The 21,811-nt window shown below is 30.2% G+C and overlaps 3 protein-coding genes and 1 long non-coding RNA gene across 4 annotated transcripts; 2 read left to right on the top strand and 2 right to left on the bottom strand.

The window, feature by feature from the left end:
• Positions 1 to 2,599: 2,599 nt before the first annotated feature.
• LOC127263135 (uncharacterized) lies at positions 2,600 to 5,188 on the bottom strand. Its single transcript, XR_007841376.1, has 3 exons — positions 5,064 to 5,188; positions 3,034 to 3,286; positions 2,600 to 2,868 (listed from the first exon to the last, which is right to left on the bottom strand). It is a non-coding gene; the product is annotated as an uncharacterized LOC127263135 (long non-coding RNA).
• Positions 5,189 to 5,977: 789 nt separating this feature from the next.
• On the bottom strand, positions 5,978 to 8,418 carry LOC127262887 (acetolactate synthase 2, chloroplastic). Its single transcript, XM_051291745.1, has one exon. The coding sequence runs from the start codon at positions 8,295 to 8,297 to the stop codon at positions 6,324 to 6,326; it is 1,974 nt and encodes a 657-aa protein (XP_051147702.1). The 5' UTR covers positions 8,298 to 8,418; the 3' UTR covers positions 5,978 to 6,323.
• A 2,530-nt stretch (positions 8,419 to 10,948) lies between these two features.
• On the top strand, positions 10,949 to 13,787 carry LOC127263031 (uncharacterized). Its single transcript, XM_051291951.1, has 3 exons — positions 10,949 to 11,165; positions 12,701 to 12,857; positions 13,454 to 13,787. Exons 1-3 carry the CDS (start codon positions 11,163 to 11,165, stop codon positions 13,498 to 13,500), a joined length of 207 nt encoding a protein of 68 aa, XP_051147908.1. The 5' UTR covers positions 10,949 to 11,162; the 3' UTR covers positions 13,501 to 13,787.
• A 4,441-nt stretch (positions 13,788 to 18,228) lies between these two features.
• LOC127263176 (protein transport protein Sec61 subunit gamma-1) lies at positions 18,229 to 20,475 on the top strand. The gene is made up of 3 exons (XM_051292185.1): positions 18,229 to 18,423; positions 18,524 to 18,650; positions 20,286 to 20,475. The coding sequence occupies exons 1-2, from the start codon at positions 18,330 to 18,332 to the stop codon at positions 18,637 to 18,639; spliced, it is 210 nt and encodes a 69-aa protein (XP_051148142.1). The 5' UTR covers positions 18,229 to 18,329; the 3' UTR covers positions 18,640 to 18,650; positions 20,286 to 20,475.
• Positions 20,476 to 21,811: the final 1,336 nt, after the last annotated feature.

Below are 21,811 nucleotides of genomic sequence, written 5' to 3'. Positions count from 1 at the left end.
AACCATTTTCTCAAGAAATCCACGGATTTTAGAGTCCCCAACCGAGGATATTCCAAAGTCGTTGTGTAGATATGGATATGAGCTGCCATTGCTTACCTCGTGGAGCACAACCAATCCGGGTAGGAGATACAGAGCTTGCTTCAACTATCCGGTAATTTCATTTGTGTTTTCTTTTTTTTGAAAAAAAAAATTATTATAATTTTTGTTCTTCACTCTTGAAATCTTCTTTGATTCTGTGCACGAGTAAGTACCCTATTTGATGGGTTTTAATTTTGTAGAAAGGTGAAAATTATTGTGGTATATTTGAATGGTGGAATGAGGAACCCACTGATAGATATAAGAAAGTGATCAATATATTGGTAGTCTAAAATTCAATGGTTCGACAATATTTAGAAACAAAAGAACGTTATCAACGTGGACGACGATGGTGTTGAAGTTGAAGTGCAAGAAAATCAATAGATGAAAAAGCTAAATATATTAGAGAAAGAAATTAAAAGAATGAAATGCCAAAAGAACAAACCTCAGTCGGTGCACGTTGGCTATGTTAAAGAGCATATCAGTTTAATATTACTTAATGTGGGGGTTATTGTGCTCATTTTTCTAGTGTGTGGGTTTATGGCAATAGTCAACACCACCTCACTTTCCAAATTGACTATTCCCAAAGGGTAATATCAGTGATAATGTGTTGTATATTCCAGGTGTTGGATTGTTGTTATTATTGAAACTGTAGTGTTGGTGTATTGTGTTGTTGTAATATTTGTTGCTTGAAATTTAATTGTGGGAAGGGCCGTTGCAAGTTAAGTGTATTGAATTGAAATGTTCTAGTATGTGAACTTTGGCTTTGCTTATTACTGTTTGAAGAAATGTTGTAGTAGTACTATATTTATTTTTTTATGTTTGATTATGTTCAATTTGTTTGTATGGAATATGATTAGCCAATTGGAGCAACTTGTGTATAAATGCAGCTCATGTATAAATGAAGTCATGCAAGCATGTAATTTGTGTATGATTGAACAGGTTTTGTGTTATTGAATAACTTGTATATAAAGGAACCAATACTTGATGTCAGTGTTTGCAATGATACAATTTGTGTATTAATGAATCTATGTAAAAATGTAAATAAGTAGTCACAATTAGACAACAATTGATAAACTGGATCCCAAAAAAAAATTAAAACTTACTTTAAAAATATTTTGTTGTATGTTGTAAATATGCACGTCATTGTGCAAATTTTATACATACAAAAGAGTTAAAAACATTTCAAATAGTCCTATTTGAATAAAATAAATAAATAAATAAATAATTGATCAATTTTTCATTTCGTATTTTTTTTTAAAAGAAATTAGATAATATATTTTAATGGATTGTCTTACTTTAAAAAATATTTTATTGTATGTTGTAAATATGTACATCATTGTGCAAATTTTATACATACAGAAGAGTTAAAAACATTTCAAATAGTCCTATTTGAATAAAATAAATAAATAAATAAATAATTGATCAATTCTTCATTTCATAATTTTTTAAAAAGAAATTAAATAATGTATTTTGGTATTAATACATTATTATTTTTACTAATATATTATTATAATATATTATAATGGATGCTCTTACTTTAAAAACATTTTGTTGTATGTTGTAAATATGCACGCCATTGTGTAAATTTTATACATACAAAAGAGTTAAAAACATTTCAAATAGTCCTATTTGAATAAAATAAATAAATAATTGATCAATTCTTCATTTCGTATTTTTTTTAAAAAAAGAATAGATAATATATTTTGGTATTAATGCATTATTATTTTTACTAAAATAGAAAAATAATATTTAGTAGAACAAACCAAAATAGTAGTAGTATTTTGACTTGAAACAGGAGGAATATAAAATATGAACCAACAACACATGTTTGTAACGTACGACTTATAAAGAAAATAACACATATTAACATAATATATAAAATATATTTTCATTGCATATTATATTATTACATGTAATACAATATATTTTAATTTGAGTACAATAAACACACAACACAACACAATATATACAGAAATAACAAATATTAATACAACATATAACATGAAATATTATGATTGTGTTCTTTTATGGATTTTAACACATATTTTTACTATTCAAATTCTTTTTATTCCTCCAAGAATATCATAACAAACAATTACTTTTTTTTAATATTATACCATAAATTTATTTTACATTTAAAATATCACATCAATATATACTTATATCACATCAACCAACTATTTAAATTCAATTTTTAATATTCAAAAATCCAAACCCACAAACAAACACACTCTATATAATTCTATATACCACAATACATAATGATCTCAACATAATATATAACCAAGCATGTGTCTTTATAATAAAATGTTAAAATTGTTTCAAATTAATATATTAAATTGATCATGTTATATAATAAAATAATATATTAAATGGGTAAATATATAAATATATATATACACGTCTATATGTATTATGCAATAATATTAGTATATATATATATGTGTAAGTATACATAAATGGATGAATTTTATTCATACAAGCCATATATATATATGTAAAGGGAGAAATGATTGTGAGGTTAGAAAATTAACCAACAAGGCAGCCATACATTATACAATACTTCTCCTTGGAAGCCTTTATACAAAGAATGTGTCTCATTAAAATTAAAATCTTACTATGAAAAAATCCTGTGGGAAAAAATCATAGTGAAGGAAAAAGAATACATCATTCTTGTATTAATGCGCTCCCCCTGTTTTGAATTTTATTTGATGTCTTTCATCCGACGCATTCTAATTCATTGAACCAGTTTGTTGAATGTTGCAGTCAGTAGCGCCTTCGTAAACAAGTCTGCAAAATTTTCAGACGATCGAATTTATTGCACATTATCTTCAAATAATATTGTAGGAGGTAATACACCATCAAAAATCAAGCCACAATTTTTCTAAATATGGTGAATCATAGACCTCAACCAAACGCATTCACGACTGGCTTCGTGAATTGCTAAAACCTCACCATGGTTTGAAGAAGTAGCTGTTATCGTCTGTTTAGCATATCTCCAAGAGATTGCGGTTCCGCCACAAGTAAATAAATAGCCAGTTTGAGATTTTGCTTTGTGTGGATCAGACAAATAACCAGCATCAGCATAACCAATTAATTCATTTTGAGATTCACTCGAATAAAATAAACCGATGTCATGAGTCCCCTGAAGGTAACGAAAAATGTGCTTGATACCATTCCAATGGCGCTTTATGGGGATGCGCTAAACCTGGCCAGTAGATTTACTGAAAAAAATATATTTGGCATGGTACAATTTACAAGGTACATTAATGCGCCAATAGCGCTGAGATATGGTACATCGGGGTCAAGTATTTCTTCATTTTCTTCTTTTGGCCTAAATGGATCTTTATTGGGATCAAGGGATCTGACCACCATTGGTGTACTCAGAGAGTGAAATTTATTCATATAGAATTGTTTTAATACCTTTTGGGTATATGTGGATTGATGGATAAATATTCCGTTATTAACATGATCCACTTATAATCCCAGACAATATTTTGTCTTTCCAAAATTTTTGATTTCAAATTCTTTCTTTATATTTAACTGCAATTTGGATCTCTTCAGGAGTTCCAATTAAATTGAGATCATCAACATATATTGCAATAATAACAAAATTTGATCCATTTTTTTTTATAAAGACCCATGGGCATATTGGATCATTAGTATAAGCTTCTTTTATTAAACAATCACTGAGATGGTTATACCATATTCGCCCTGATTGTTTAAGTTTATATAATGACTTTTTCAATTTGATGGACTATGATTCCTTTGAATTTATTTTGTATGCTTCAGACATATTGAATCCCTCGAGAACTTTCATATAAATATCGGTATCCAATGAGCCATAAAGATGTGCAGTAACTACGTCTAAAAGACGCATATCGAGTTTTTCTCGCACTGCTAGGCTCACAAGGTATCTAAATGTTATTCCATCAACAACTGAAGAGTATGTTTCATCAAAATCTACTCCAGGCCTTTGTGAGAATCTCTGAGCTACAAGACGGGCTTTATATCTCACAATTTCATTATGTTCATTTCTTTTCCGTACAAACACCCATTTGTCCAACTGGTTTTATACCATCTGGTGTTTGAACAATTGGTCTGAATACATCTCTTTTGTTCAAAGAGTCAAGCTCTGATTGAATCGCATGTTCTCATTTTGGCCAGTCATTTCTTTGCCGACATTCATGAACTGATTTTGGCTCAGGATCCTCGTTTTCTTCCATTATATCAAGTGTTAAACTGTATGCGAAGGCATTATCAATAATTGCCTCTTTACGGTTCCAACATTTTCTTGAAGTAACATAGTTAATTGACTTTTCTATGATCTCATCATATTATTCAAGATCGTGCTCTTATGAAGCAATTATTTCAGGGTTGACTTCCTCATTAGATTGAAGTTTATCAATGTCATTTCTGATATTTTCATGATTATCATCATTAATTCCTCTTTTCTTTCGAGGATGTTTGTCTTTGGAACCAAGTAGTCTACCGTGCTTTAAGCGTATCGCTGATTCGTTAGCACTTGCAATTTATCCATCGAGGACAATTATTTTAGCCAGAGCATTAGCAGCTTGAATATATGATCGAGTGACTTTGCTCGAGTCATTTAATGTATCCGGTAACTGATTTGCAATATTCTGCAAATGTATAATGCGTTGAACTTCTAGTTCACACTACTTTGTACGAAGATCATTAAAACTCAATGGGATTTTCCAATTAATATCCCTTTTCGGTTCATTTCGATCTCCCCCTAATGTCGGAAAATATGATTCTTCAAAATGACAATCTGCAAATCTTGCAGTGAATAAATCACCCGTCATAGGTTCAAGATATTTTATAATTGATGGTGATTCATATCCGACATAAATGCTCAATCTACGTTGATGACCCATTTTTGTACGTTTGGGGGTAGAATAGGAACAAAAACAGCACACCAAAAAATACGTAGATGAAATATATTTGGTTAATGACCAAATACTAACTGCATTGGGGAATAGCTATGATAGTTTGTCGGCATCATTCTTATAAGTGTTCCTGCATGTAAGATTGCATGCCCCCAAGCTGAAACGGGTAATATAGACCTCATCAGTAATGGTCTAGAAATCAATTGCAATTTTATAGTAAGTGATTTTGTCAGACCATTTTGTGTATGGACACGAGCAACTGTGTGTTCTATATTAATTCCAATCGAAATGTAATAATCATCAAATGCATTCGATGTATATTCACCAGCATTATCCAGACGTATAGTCTTAATTGGATTATCGGGGAATTGTGCCTGTAATTTAATAATTTGGGCAAACAATCTCGTAAATGTCATATTGCGGGTAGATAATAAACAGACATGTGAACATCTTATAGATGCATCAATAAGCACCATAAAGTATTTAAATGGCCCACATGGTGGGTCTATTAGTTCACATATATCACTGTGTATTCTTTCCAAAAATGTAGGTGATTCAACACCTACTTTAGCTGGCAATGTTCTGGTTATCAATTTTCCTTGAGTGCAGGCAACACAGGTTAACTCATATAACTATTTGAGTTTAACATTTTTTGATATTTTAATAAATGGTCATGCAAATTCTCAATTATTCGTCTCATCATTATACTGTCAGAATGCCCAAAGCGATCATGCCATATTTGAAAATCGATAGTCTTTTGATCTACCGTGAGGTGTATTTCAACAACACCTAATTTGACATAATATAAACATAGTATATTAAATGGGTATGTATATATATATATACACGGCTATATGTATTATGCAATAATATTAGTATATGTACTTGTAAGAATACATAAGAGAGCAAACAGAGAGAATAAAAAATGGATGAATTTTATTCATTCAAGCCATAAATATATATATAGGTACAGGGAGAAATGATTGTGAAAGTTAGAAATTAACCAACGGCCACATATTATCAACGTCATTGCATTGTGCAACAGTTCGTATACAGATCATATATTATTTGTCTTACTAAAATACATTCATTCATTCCCCATTGCCATAAGCACAAATCCTATAACAAAAGCCCAAGTTTAGCCAAACCACCTTAACCTTAACCTCGACATTATTACCATTAAAAAACCAATACAAGTAAAAACTAGCCATTCCCATAGAACACGATAAAAACCAAAACATAACAACCAAACAAACTACAAATAACTCATATCATGATATCACCCGTAAGTAAAGTAAAGTAACTAAAAAGAACAAGACAAACTATCTTTCTTACCTTTTACCACTTCGTCCTCCCGTCGCCCTCCGTTATCACATCCTTAAACGCCCCACCGCTCGGGATCATCGGCAAAACGTGTTCTTGATGCGGCACGATCACGTCCAACAAGTACGGCCCGGGAGTCTCCAGCATCGTCTGTATCGCCGCCCTCAGATCCTCCTTCCTCGTCACCCGTGCTGCCGGAACGCCGCAGGCGTCGGCAAATTTCAGCATATTCGGGAATATGTCCGCGTCGTTCGCCGGGTTTCCGAGATACGTGTGCGCCCGGTTCGACTTGTAGAATCGATCCTCCCATTGCACCACCATTCCCAAATGCTGGTTGTTCAGCAGCATGATCTTCACCGGAAGATTCTCGACGCGGATCGTTGCGAGTTCCTGCACGTTCATTATGAAGCTGCCGTCGCCGTCAATGTCAACGACGACCGAATCGGGCCTGGCGACGGCGGCTCCAATCGCGGCAGGGAGCCCGAAGCCCATCGCGCCTAATCCGCCGGACGTCAGCCATTGCCGGGGTTTGTTGTACTTGTAGAACTGAGCTGCCCACATCTGATGCTGCCCGACTCCCGTGCTGATGATCGCATTTCCTCCTGTAAGTTCGTCGAGCGTTTGGATTGCATACTGCGGAGGAATCGCGTCGTCAAACGTCTTGAACGTTAACGGGAACTTAGTTTTCTGCTCATTCAGCTCTTGCCTCCACGCCGAAAAGTCGAGCTTGATCTTACCCCCTTTCGATCGATCTTCAAGAATCGAATTCAAACCCTCTAAAGCTAATCTAATGTCGGCGCAAATCGAAACATGTGGCTGCTTGTTCTTCCCGATTTCAGCCGAATCGATATCAATGTGCACAATCTTCGCTCGGCTCGCGAACGCCTCCAACTTGCCGGTGACACGATCGTCGAACCTGACGCCAAATGCTAGCAACAAATCACTCTTATCCACAGCGTAATTCGCGTAAACTGTCCCGTGCATTCCCAACATTTGTAATGCGTGTTCTTCGTCTGATCCAGGATAACATCCCAACCCCATCAATGTGCTTGCAACGGGGACACCAGTTAGCTCGACGAACTTCCTCAATTCATTGCTTGAATTCAAACAACCGCCGCCGACGTAGAGGACCGGCCGTTTCGATTCCGATAAGAACCTCAGAATCTGTTCTAACGCTGCCTCCGGCGGCGGCCTAGGCAATCTAGACAAGTAGCCGTTTAATCTCATAGGTTGGTTCCAATTAGGAACCACCATTTGTTGCTGAATATCCTTAGGAACATCGATCAAAACAGGGCCAGGGCGACCAGATCGTGCAATGTAGAATGCTTCTTTAACAATTCGAGGAATATCATCGACATCCATTACGAGATAATTGTGCTTTGTGATAGACCTTGTTACCTCAACAATTGGAGTTTCCTGGAAGGCGTCCGTACCGATCATGCGGCGGGGGACCTGGCCGGTGATGGCGACGAGCGGTACGCTGTCGAGGAGGGCGTCGGCGAGGCCGGAGACCAAATTGGTGGCGCCGGGGCCAGATGTGGCGATACAGACGCCGGGGCGACCGGTTGCGCGGGCGTAACCCTCGGCGGCGAAGACGCCGCCCTGCTCGTGGCGGGGGAGGACGTTACGGATGGTTTTGGAGCGAGTTAGGGCTTGGTGGATCTCCATCGACGCGCCGCCGGGGTAGGCGAAGACGTCGGTTACGCCTTCGCGCTCGAGAGCCTCGACTAAAACGTCGGAGCCTTTTCGAGGCTCGTCGTCGGCGAATCGGGAGAGGAACGCCTCCTCCTGGCGGAGGTTTTTGCCCGGAGAAGAGAGAACATTTGAAATCTGGAGCGGTCGCCGGCGAGGGATTGAGGCGGCGGCGGAGGACCTTTCTGGATTGCGAGAGAAAGTGATGGTGTATCTGGAGAGAAACTTCGGCTGATTTGAGGAAGTAGATCGTCTGAATACGATTGAGGACGTCGGCGCTGAAGAAGCGGCCGCCATAGTGACGGTGGATGGAGACGGTCGACGGCGGCGAAAGTGGCGGCGTTGTTAGGGTTCTCTGACGAAGTAAAGGGAGGCACGGCTATTTCCGAAGGCTACACTTTATTCAGCGGGTAGAGAGAGTGATATGAAATGTCGGAAATGCCCTTCCCCTGTTTTGTGGTAGAGAGGAGCTTGTACTTATCATTCGCCTCGTTATTTCAAAGATATGACAGCTGCCAAAATATATATATAAAAAATACACATTTATAATGGGATGTGACTTGTCTCATTTTTAAAATTTTTAGCAAATGTTAGTAAAAAAGACATCGATTAAAAAAAAAATACAGATCTAGATGTGTTCTCCTTTATAAGATTTTATTAAAAATTTACTACCTCCTCCAACAAAAATAGTTTTATTAGAAGATGATATAAAATTAAGAAATAATAATATTTAATTAAAAGTTAGTATAAAATAAAAATTTAAAATATTTTATATTTTAAATAATTTTAAAAATATATTAAAATAATAATTATGAGTAATTTAAAAAAAAATAATCTTGTTATAAAATGGGGACCACAATTATTAAATACGAAAACTAAGATAAGTGTTTTGAGGACGGACGAAAATAAAAAATAAAAAAAAAAAAAAAAAAAAGATAATTCTATTGGGACGGAAGGAATACTATTTATAAAAAAAAATTGACCAAAATCAAATTAAACAATTATTTTTTTATTTAAATACTATATTAAAACTTAATTTTACATTCAAAATATTACATCAACATCTATTTATATAGTATCCAAATTCAAAATTTTTATTATTAAATACAATATCAAAAGCTAAACTCTCAAACAAACACACAAAATTTGGTTTATTTTTCCATCCCCAAAAAAAAATCAACGAAAACATCATTGTGTTTGATTTTGGATTTTAGTCCGAAATAATAAAATTTTAAATTAAAATAGTTATTTGATACTATATAAATATATATTGATATAATATTTTAAGCTTAAAATTAAATTTTACTGTAATATAATAAATAAAAATAAATTTTAAAATTTGATATTTTTTAGATAAAGAAATTTTTTGGAATAATAAAACTATCCCTAAGATTTTTAAACAATAAAAGAATACAACCTTTATAAAATTTATCCAAAGTCTCGTCTGTTACACATAGAGCTCTAAATAAAGCGAATCGAGCCAAACTTGTTATGTTTGAGTTTGACTAGTTAAGAACTCGAATTCGGCTCGTATTCGTTTGATAAAAGATACAAACTGAAATTTTTGTTTGAGTTCGGCTCATTTAACAATTTTTTTTTTATTTGTGGTTAAAAAATATATATTTTTTATTTATTTTATCTTTTAAAAAAATAAATTAAATATATTATATTTATAAAAATATATTTACTTATTAAATATAAAATTATTAAATCAATTTTTTAATAAATATTATTAAATGTTCGTGAACAAACTCGAGCTCGTTCGTGAACCTATCGAGCTAAAATTTATGTTTGTATTCGACTCATTTAGCTTAACGAACGAGCTATTAGACCATCTGCAATGAAGATACTCGCTTTTGGGTATCTCCATTACTTTTTATTATCCACATCACTTTATCTCTCTTCCACGTGACATGTTCTCTTCTAATTTATATTAGCAACAAAGATATTCATCTTAATTTTTTAATAAATTTTTATTTTCATATTATATATATATATTATATTTTAATTATAGTTTTAATTTTTAGTATAAATTATTTATTTAATTATATTTTATTTAATAAATAAAATTAAATTAAATTTATTAATATCGATTTGTTCAATATAATTATATAATATTTGTATTTATATATTTTAAAATTTAAATTAATAAAATATATTTAATATTTGTATCATTTTGTAGAATACAAAATATTATGAATTATAAAAATATTATAAAATTTAAATATAAATTACAAAAACAAAACATATATAATATATATCATATATATTATACATATATATATATACATAAGTGTCATATATTCCAATTAAATTGAGACACATGGCAATTGGATAACATCTCCTAGCATCTCTGCAGCAGAGATGCTGTGAGGCAAAATATCTCTCAATTTTATTTTTTATTTTTTTAAAAAATAGTGATGTGAGGAGATACACCTGATGCGAATGGTCTTAGCTAGCTCAGAGAAGCTGAACTGAACTAAATTTGCTAACTGATTGTTTATTTTCCGACTCTAAATTTGCATATTATTAGCATATGTGAATTACTTTGCCGATCTAAGTTAGATTCGATTACTGTCACATTTTATCACATTACAAAAAAGTTTGTGTAACATAATTTTCTTTTAATCATTTATCATTTTTTTTCACTCAAAATTATTTATTTTTAATTATAATTAAAAAAATAATCATATTTAAATATCAAAATACTTAAAATATATATATATATATATATATCAAAACAATCTTAGTTTATAAATTAATATGAATAATATAAAAATGTGTTTAGTTTATATTTTAAGCTCTAGCCATTATTATTCTCAATAGGAATATTGTAATTTTTTTAAAAAAATATTATTTAAATTAAAATTATGATATAAATCCCCCTAAATTTTAGGGTTTATTTAATAAAATCAAACCCACAGTTTAATCTATTTTAAAAATAGCGAATAAATTCAAGCCTACTCTACCCCAACCCACCCAACCTCCACCCACCAACAACTACCAACTCCGGCGGACGCTAGATCGGCGGCAATTTTAACATCGCTGTTGTTCTAAAACTCTATATATTGCTACATTGGGGTTAGGTCTCTACCAAACTGTTTCAAACAATCACAACTGCTTGCTCATTTGGTTTCCACTCAGTTAGCGTTCTCATTAACCATGGTGAGTGCTTCTTCACGATAATATATATCATGACTCATTATCATGAAATGAATCGTTATTGTTCCTTCTCTTTTTTTTATTTTTTTTATTTTGTGCAATTTGATGCTTGGATTGCTTTTGTTTCGAATTTGGAAGTATTCCGTAAATGTATCGGCAATGGATTTCGTTTCGCGCGGTGCCTGGTTGTAGATCTGCGCTGAGTTCTCTCTCTTTTGGTTTGCGTTTTGGATAGGTTTCTATATTTTTCGCAGAATCGGTGTCAATTGGATTTAGATTGATTACTTACGGATGAAAATGCTTGCGGTGATGAATTAATACATCGTCTGGTTGGAAGGGAAGGGTTGAATTTTGATAAATGGCATATGAATTATGTTTTTTGATATGAATGTCCAGAGAATAGTAAGCTGAACTTCATATTTGATAAAGAGGCTATGTGCAACTTCGAATCTTATGTTTCATTCCTCAAATTGATCTGAATTCTTACTCCAGTCCAAATTTTCAGAGAAGTTGTATGATTTCTCATTTTCACCAACACAATGTGCTAGAACAATAACTCCATTTTTTTAGCACTTCGATAACTCATAACATATATGATCTATAGTTGTCAATAGCTCTATAGGCGGCAATAGCGGCGTGGCTTAGCGGCAGAGAGGTCTGTAGCGGCAGTCTGCTATGCTACGCTGCTATTGTAGCTCGTCGGGTTGTGAGAGAAATTGGATTATTTTCGAACATATAAGTAATTGAAATCTAACTTTAATTTATAAAAATGTACTTTTTATTTTTATTATAATATAGATGGAAAAGAAATTAACATTTATCTTAGATTTTAATTAATTGTTAGATTCGTTTCAAGAAAAGAAACATATCATATAGCCAAACGTTGCAAGATTTGGTTTATATCAAGTATAACCAAATTTGTTAGATGGTTATGATAGCAATGATGTGATTGGTCCTATTGTTTTGAACGATATTGATGATTCCAATTAGTGGTTAATTGGAGAAGTTGATAAAAACAACTTGTCGAGGATGAGTTAATCTTTGACAATGATAATTTGACTTGAGAGTTTTTGTTGATTTACTGAAGCTAACGAGCATGCTTTCTACACTAGGATGTAAACATCAATGAGAAATAAAGCTATAGGTATTTCTAGCTCTAGAAAGGCAAATAATATTGTGCAAGATGACGAACATACAATAGTATAGATGGATGATAATGAAGATGAGGAAGAATATATAGACAACAATAACACAAAAATGAAGAAGAACATTCTTTGTCAGATTTTGAATCTGAATAGCTTTGATATATATCTATCAAATAATAGTAATCTAATTGTTTTTGCTTATATAACTATCTAGCAATTATGATCATAGCTTTTTTGTTGACCTTTTATTGATTTGAATGATAATTATGAAATTAATTTATAGATTTTTCTTATGATACGATCATTGCTGAATGCTGATGGCTAGTTAGATAGATCTGAGAGTGTGTATTGTTATTAATCTACCGATTCATCTCTATTTTGTGCATTTTCTAGACAACCTCAAAGCGATTGGCTGATAGGAAGGTGATGAAGTTTGAGAAGAACATAAGCAAGAGAGGTTCGGGAATTGAACCAACTAAAAAGAAAGGCAACTCATATCCTGTTGGACCTATTGTGCTCGGATTCTTCATCTTTGTCATTATTGGATCTTGTGAGTTCGATTCTAGTTTCTTATTTACAATTTCCCTAGCTAGAATCATAGTATAATGTGAAATTCGATTTTTCTGTCATAATCTTTTATTTGCTAATTTAGAATTTCCCTACCTATAATCATAGTACAATGTGAAATTCAATTTTTCCGTCATAATCTTCTATTCGATAATTTCCTATTTAGAATTTCCCTAACTATAACCATTGTACAAAGTGCAATTCAATATTGCTGTCATAATCTTTTATTTGTTACCTTGTGCATGTTTATCATCTTTACATCTGCCATGAATTGTTGCAAAAGACTTCTATTTTTAAAGAATCTTTGTGTGTATATGTATATGTTCATACTCGCCCTAAATTATGGACAGTTTACCTTTAAATTCACACTCACATTACACACACACACACATATATAAATTTCTGGATTGAGAAGAGATCGATGTTAAAAACTTTAAAAAATTCTGTTGATTGACTTCCGGGGTTGAAGTTCAACTCCTGCTTGCAAGAACTGATGATCTTTAACAACTACCACTTGTTGTAATTCCCCTAAAATGTTTCTCCTGACATTTTTCGTCGTTCTTGTTATGATCTTGCCAGCATTGTTCCAGATTATCCGCACTGCAACAAGCGGAGGAATGTCCTGATTGATGCAGGTAAGTTACTCCTCGTCGCTTAAAAATGGTGTAAAATAGGTTCTTTCATGAGCTGTTGGTATGCCCTTTTGAACTGGAAGTAACAAATTTCGTCGTCAACGACTCAATGGCAGCTATGAATACTTAGACAGCACTTTTAAGAAATATACATGTTCTCTGATTTGATGATCCCTTCATTCTCTGCATATTTGGATGAACAATGTTTCAGACTTGACAAGAATTGATCTTTTATGTGAATCATATACTGTTATTGATTAGGATATTTGATTTTATGAACATATTTGTTTTGATTGGATCAGATCAGATCATTCTTTGTTTTATCTATTTAATTAGATCATGAATATATGAGTAACTTTATTGATAGAGTTATGTATGTTTGTTTGGGCGTTTGGATTTTGAGTTAGAATTTGAATAGTAAAATGGAATAGTCATAGGATGTGATATAAATAATTATTAATATGATGTTTTGAATGTAAATTTGATTTTTAGTATAATATAAAAAATAAAAAAGAGGTGTTTGATTAGATATTTTTTTGGGGGGAAATTTGATAAATAGTACTATCTCCATCCGGCTTTAAAGTCTCGTTTACATTTTGCGTGTTGATATTTTAATATTAATTATTATATCAAAACGTAGTACAAATTAAGAAAAAATTGCAAAAATACTTCTATTAGTGTCTTATAATACTAATAGAAGGAAATTTTGTACCAAAAATTATATAAATATAAGGATTTTTTTAATGTCAAATACAATGACGCAAAAAAATAAATGTGAGCGAGAGTAGACTTTTGGGAAAATCCCATGAAAGAACACACTTGTGTCATTGATTTTATTGCAAGTTTCTTGAGGTCTCGTTTGGTGCGATGAATTTGGATTTGAGGGTTGATTTTAAATGGATTGATTTGAATTTCTTAGATCTTAAATACTACTCCCTTCGTCCAATTTTATTGCCCTAAAGTATATTTGCATAAATTTGTCCTTAATTATTTTTTAGATCATTGTGTTTTTGTTATGATTGGACAAATTTGTCCTTAATTGTATGGTAGAGATTAAAAATAATAAATGAATTAAGGTTAAAAATGTAAAATTTGTGTTTAAAAAATAAAATAGGACCATGGTTGTTGGACGTCCCAAATAGAAAAGTAGAACATTAGTTTACGAACGGAGAGAGTACTTTGTAATCACTAGTCATTGTTTGATTTATGAAAGTATTTGAAATAATATTGTAATGAGTATTTGAACTATGAAAAGAGATTAATTTGAAATTTACAACTAATTTTGGAGATTTGAAATTTAATTGTATTGCCAAACAAAATTATAAATTTCTTTAATCCAAATTCTCCCACAATTGTGCTGAAATTGTAGTGAATACATTGTGTAAACTTCTAGTCAAACCGAGTAATTTGCAAACTAAGCCGGCAAAAAAAAATCACATTAGCTGAATCATGTGCGACGGACAAAGATTAAGTGACGTTAATGGGACTTTTATTAAGCAAATGATTGATTTTTTCGTTTGTTTTGGTCAGTATATCATTTATAGATAAAGGGTTTTGTTGGGTTATATGTTAAGATTATGGTCGAATATTCAATTTTATTGTTTGGGATTGAGATACTATTTAATTAATATTATATTTATATTTTTTATAAGGGTAGAATTTGGGATTTTATAGGATTAATTTTGTAAATTTTGAATTAAAGTAAAATATATAAGTCTATCAATGATATTTATATAAATAGATAAAATAAAAAAAAAAAAAAGTAAGTATAAATTTAAAAAATAATTGTATCTTTATTACTCCTCTATTCCAACTAAAGTTGGTGTTTACGAAAATTTACATAGGGTGTGTTTGTTTGAGGGTTTGGATTTTGGGTTGGGATTTGAATAGTAAAAATTTTGAATTTGAATAGTTGTATGATGTGATATAAATAAGAATTGATGTGATGTTTTGAATGTAAAATTGATTTTTAGGATAATATAAAAAATGAAAAATAAATGTTTGATTTGATATTTTTGGAGGGAAAATTTTCTGGGAATAGTAGAAATCCTACAAAATCTCCCAAACAAACATACCCATAGTAAATCGCGGAGTGAGCACTATATATAATATGAACGTACTTTTGGTACACATAATAAATACTCCCTCCCTCCGTCCCAGATACTTACACCGTAGACACAACATTTTAGGAGGGTTGTAATTAGTAGACAATTAAAAATATATTAGTAAAAATAATTATTTTATAATATAAATAATTATAAATTAAGATTAAGATAACTAATTAGTTTAATTAAAATTAAAGAAAAAAATTTAAAAATTTAAAATGAGATTAAAGTGTGTAATTATTTTTTAAAAAAAGAAAATGACATGGTATGTGGGACGGATAGAAATGGCAACGTGGACATGATATCTGGGACGGAGGATGTAATAAAATGAGCGCACTTTAGCATGTATTTAAAATGTATATCAATATAGTTTTATAATATATTGAACACTAATACCATTTTACATAAAATAATTAATATATAATACACTTTTTGTCAGAAATTTATATATTTATTTTATTATTTTAATCTATTTGAAATCAATCTATATTTTTTTATTTTTTATATTATTATTATATATATATATTAATTATGGTTGTATTTAATTTAACTTTGAACTACTAATCATCAATTACATAAATTAATTATCTTTATATCTAATCAAACTTATAAATATTAACCATCAGTTATATAAATTAGTATGGTTGCATTCAATCCAAATTTCAACTACTAATCATCAGTATACAGATTTAAGTTACTACACTAAAATATAAAAGAAAATTACAAATCTATGAAAGCAACTAATAATCTCAAATTCTATGAATCTTAAATTTTTTTTTTAGAACTTTTTATGCAATTTTTTTATTCTTAATATTTTCTAAGAAATATTAAATTAAATATTTATTTTTATATTATAATAAACATAATTTTTATATTAAAATATTACATCATTAACTAATTATATTATATCAAATAATAATTTCAATTCAACTTTTTACTATTTAAAATTCAAAACTCACAAAAAAAAAAAAAAAAAACAATGTATCTTAAATCATTTTAATCTTTGAAATTCTAAACTAACTAATTTTATTATCTATATTAAAAACTGACCATTAGAGATTAATCCCAAATTCCACAAGTTCATTTAAAATCAATTTTCTTTACAAATTAATTAGACTACACTCCCTCCTTCAGTTCCTACCCATCTTAATTCAGTTTTCACTCCTAAATCGTTGGTTAAATTTCGTACGAAATCGAAAGTAAAATTTGATGTGTAAGAAACCAACAAAATCGATTGTATTCCCCAACTCCAACCGCACCCCAAATCGTTCATTAGATTTAGAGTCTTGTTATTCAACCATGGACAACATGCACGAAGCCGAGAAAATATAGCGACATATTGCGATGCGAGAAAGTGCGAATAAATAACGATATTTGACAGCTATTTCTTTTTTCATAGAAGTGGAGAAAATATAGTGACATATTGCAATGCGAGAAAGAGCGGAGAAACAACGATATTTTACGGCTATTTTTCTTTTTAACAGTCTTTCGTATATTGGTGGAGATATGAGATTTATCCGGTTGTGAGAATTACGTACGTATTTGCTTCCGAATATGATTTATTATGAATCATGACTTTAAATAATATTTTATACTATTAAATTATTAGTTTTTGTTAATAAATACTCTATCTGTCATTCAAATTTATTCTTATTTTTTTTATTGTCATCTAAATTTATTTCGGTTTATCTTTTTAGTAAAAAAAATACCTTTTTTTTTTACTTTTTTTTACCCGAAAAAGTAAAAATAAAATGAGCACACAATTGGATGACGGATGAAGTATAATATATATTATATATTGTATAAATTATTCTCTCTCCGTTAGCAAAAATTAGAACATTTGGGTAAGATTAAAAAAATGAGTATTCTATTGAAAATGTGATAAAAATAAAAAGATAGTTGAGGGTATTTTTATAAGTAGTAAATAGAGGATAATAGTTAAATATTAATTTGTTAACGTTGCCAAAATTAGTAATTTAATAAATTTAAAGCATAGACTAAAAAGTAAAGTGAGAGTAAATTTGACAGACAAAGAAAGTATTATATTTTTTTTAATAATATTAATCGAAAAACATATTGAAATACTCCCTCCGTCTCAAAACAATAGTTCAATTTTGTCATTTTCGTCCGTTCCAAAACAATAGTTCAATTTTCATTTTTGATAACTACTCATATTTTTACAAAACTATTTCCACTTTTTTTCACAATAATTTCATAAAATAAGGATATTTTGATATTTTTAAAATATTTTTACATCAACCATTAATATAATATTATTATTCTTTAATTTACATATCAATTTCAAATGTGCATATTATTTTGGGACACAATGAGTAAAATACATTCATAATTTTTAAAATATATTTTAAATTTATTTAATTAAATCTATATTATACTATAATTAAACTTAAAACCAACAATGTCTAAATCCTAATATTAAAATCGAAGTTTAAATTATACCTTACAATTTACCTTCTAATTTGTCTTGCCATGCCATGACAAAAGAAGATGGGTAATTATGTAATTTCACATAGGGGTACTTAAGGAAATTCACATGCCGTCATCTTTGCTGACCTCGACCAATTATAATTACTCGTTAAATCCCCTCAATATCTTTCGACCCTATAAAAATCCCCAATTCTTGTAACCCTAATTTCCCAAATTCATTCTCGCACTCGAATCTCAGATCTAAGAAAGGAGAAGAAGAAGATCATCAGTATGGATGCTCTAGACACCGTTTTCGATCCGCTGAGGGACTTTGCCAAGGACAGCGTTCGCCTCGTCAAGCGATGCCACAAGCCCGATCGCAAAGGTACGGTGGATCGGGGAATTTGGGCGATTTGTGATGCTTGTAGAAATCGAACGATTGTTTGTTTAAATTTGATTTGATTTGGTTTGATTTGTTCTTGCAGAGTTCACGAAGGTGGCGACTAGGACGGCGATTGGATTTGTGGTTATGGGTTTCGTAGGGTTTTTCGTTAAGTTGATCTTCATTCCCATCAACAATATCATCGTCGGCGCGACTTGATTTTTACAGAGGTGTATTCTCGTTTCTTCTGATCCGATTATAACTTGTTTGTGGATTGGGTGATCCGTGCAACACTGGATTTAATTTTCTTTTGACTTAGTGCATGATGTTTGTGATTTTGTTTTACATATGTGTTTCTGGTTGGGGGTTTGGATTTTGGGTATGAGTTTTGACTAATAAAATATTTGAATTTGAGTAGTTAGTATGATTTTTTTAATATTATGTAAAAGATAAAAGTTTACGGTGATGTTTTTAGTTGTAAAAATACTGGTGAGGAAAAAATCAAACCAAACACAATTGAAGTATTTATCCATTTCAAGATCGATCGAAGCTCAAATGCGTGTTTGTTTGGATTTTGAATAGTAAAAATTTTGATTTGACGAAAATTGTATTATGTCATATAAATAGACGTGATATAAATAGTGGTTGATGTTGTTTGCTAAACTTAAAATTGGTTTTAATTATAATATATATATATATATATGAAAAGGTGTTTGATTTGATAATTTTGGATTGAAAAAATTTGATGGATAGTAAAAATCTTGAAAATTCCAATATTTACAAGACAAAATGAATACTGTAGTAATGTGTAGAAAAGTCTGTTAGGTTCCAGTTACTTCTACAAGATTTGGATAATTCTTTTAGCCTCTTCCGGGGACTTGGTGTTTCTTTGTGCTTATAGAACTTCTCTTTGTGTTCTTATCTGTATACATAAAAGGGTGCACTATATAGAGATCTGTTTCTGAAATTGAGTCACAGTAAGGAAGCCAAAGTTGTGCCGGTAAACAAGCTAGAGTATGTGTTGTTCTTTCAAGCTCGACTTGAACATGTTATCAGTGTAGGCTTGGCTCATTTAGGATTTGAGCCCAAATGATGGCTCGAGCTCTGCTTGCAACTAGCAAGGCTCGAGCTGTTCTAGTTTGAGTTTTTCTTTGTAAACTACCTATTTTCTTTGACATCTCAAATTTTGGATATGTTTTGAAAAGGTTTTGAAGATTGGGAAAATTTCGTGAATGGTAGAAGTTACAATTTATATATGTATATATTTAATGGGACTTAAATAAATAGTTTAACTAGGAAATAATTTTCTAACCTGTTTATAAAACTACAAGTACGTGATATTTTAGAGATTATTTTACTAATAGTGCCAAAACAAGATTGAAAGCTAATGTTTAGGAGTGTGATTGATTGTGGATTTGATTTTTTTGGTTTGGATTCTTGCGGATAGTAAAATTTTGAATTTAAATAATTGTTTTGTGTGATGTAAAAATATATTGATCTGATGTTTTGAATATAAAATTAATTTTTACTATAATATAAAAAATGAAAATTAATTGTTTGATTTTGTGAAAAATCCATGTACCTGTTGACCTTGCTAGTTAGTATCACTCTTATTTTTGATAGAAATTCCAAATAGCAATGTAGTGAACTAAATTAAAGATTATGCATAAATTTTCGAATGTTTTGTGAACAAACAAAACAATGCCCTCCCCTTTCGGGTCGGCTTTGCTAATAAGTAACTCTTGTTGGTTGACTAACGTTTGTAGATAAATAAATACGTATTTCTAACAGTTTAAGTTTTTAGATGAGTTCATCATTTACATCATCTAACAATTCTTTTTTTATTTTTATTTTTTCATTTTTAGGCCTTGCTTGGTCTCCGGTGGTGGTGGATAATCCGGATGCCGATTCGAAGATTAGTTTTAATCTTTAAAGACATTTTGTAGAATTCATACTCGACCTGTGCAATGATTATGACTTCCATCTTTATATTATGAATGAATTGTGATAAATATTTTTGAAGTTTCACTGTTTAATCGAGCATTGTGGTGATCACTTTTGTTGTTGGTTTTATTCTCGAAAGCTTAGTGGAATCCGTTAGGCTGACTAATTTACTGTTTTTTTTTTTCTTCTTAAAAAATATAGTAACAAATTAATTCGTCTTACAAATTTATTTTCACTTTTTTTTCAATTCTATAAAATATTTTTTATTTTATATTCAAAATGTTATATTTCTGGCTTACTACCCAATTATACACTTCTCTTTTTTTAAAAAAAAATTCAAGTGTTTGTGGTAGTTTGGTTTGGGTTGTAAATTATAATTTCAACTTTGAAAGAAATATTTCACTGTTCATAAGTAGGTATCGATATGAAATGAAAAATTTGGGGAAAAAAAATAGTAGTACTCTGTCTTGTTACAGTGTCTCATTTATAGTAGATACTAAAATTTAAAAATAATATAATTAATAAATAATTAAAAATATATTAATAAAAATAATTACGGAATAATTAAAATAATAAAAAAAATTAAAATTTTTTAAATTAGATTAAAATATATAAAAAAATTTTGAGAAAAAAAAAAATAATAGGACAAGCAGAAATAAAAAAGTGGACACAATAAGAATAAGTAGGGAGTGTGTATTTACTTTGTTATATTTTAGACATTTTGTATGAAAAATAACTTATTTTTATTGAAAAATATGAGTAATTCTTTTTTACTAAAATACTTTTATTATTAATTTTCTTTACTAAATTTATAATATCAAGTAAATGTATTCTATGTATTCATTTTTAATACAAGATTTTTATAATAAAAAGTTATATACAAAAATAAATTAATAATAAGTATTAACATTTTCTATTTTATCTTAATTTTAACAAATTCAAATATTTTACAATAAAATAATTCACATAAAAAGATTAATTACTTTAACTTTATAAAAGAAAACTCAATAACTAAATAATAAAAAATATGTTAAAATAAATAATATGATCAAATATATATTTGTAAATAAGAGACTTTAAAGACAATAATAAAAAATAAAAGAATCAAAATCGAAAGACTGTTCTGAAACGCTACTGTAAACGTTTTAGTTTGATTTGATAAGAGAATTTATTTAAAAGTTATTTCACAAAAACCATTTAATCTCAACGGTTTTATCATAAAAATTAAATAATAATTAAAAATTAAAAAATAACAAATAACAAATAAACACAAATTAAATCATAAAAATTAAATGTAAAAAATAATTAAAAAAACACTATACCTCTCAATTTCATTTCTCTAGGAAAAAAAAAAAATATATTCTTTAATTCTGAATTATCCACCTCAACCATACAACAGAAATGAGGATATTTCTATTTTCTTATTCTCATTTCTCGATACCAATCA

Source organism: Andrographis paniculata, unplaced genomic scaffold, assembly GCF_009805555.1.
Source record: "Andrographis paniculata isolate CXL003 unplaced genomic scaffold, ASM980555v1 Contig66END, whole genome shotgun sequence".
NCBI classification, from domain to species: Eukaryota; Viridiplantae; Streptophyta; class Magnoliopsida; order Lamiales; family Acanthaceae; genus Andrographis; species Andrographis paniculata.
Note: the sequence above shows the minus strand (reverse complement) of the source record. Positions and strands in the feature narration are given on the sequence as shown.

Bases quoted from the DNA above. Each gene is read 5' to 3' on its own strand.
- LOC127262887 (XM_051291745.1), bottom strand. From the start codon at position 8,297: ATGGCGGCCGCTTCTTCAGCGCCGACGTCCTCAATCGTATTCAGACGA.
- LOC127263031 (XM_051291951.1), top strand. The intron at 12,858-13,453 runs GTGAGTTCGATT...TGATCTTGCCAG, and splicing joins CTTTGTCATTATTGGATCTT to CATTGTTCCAGATTATCCGC.
- LOC127263176 (XM_051292185.1), top strand. From the start codon at position 18,330: ATGGATGCTCTAGACACCGTTTTCGATCCGCTGAGGGACTTTGCCAAG. The intron at 18,424-18,523 runs GTACGGTGGATC...TTGTTCTTGCAG, and splicing joins CCACAAGCCCGATCGCAAAG to AGTTCACGAAGGTGGCGACT.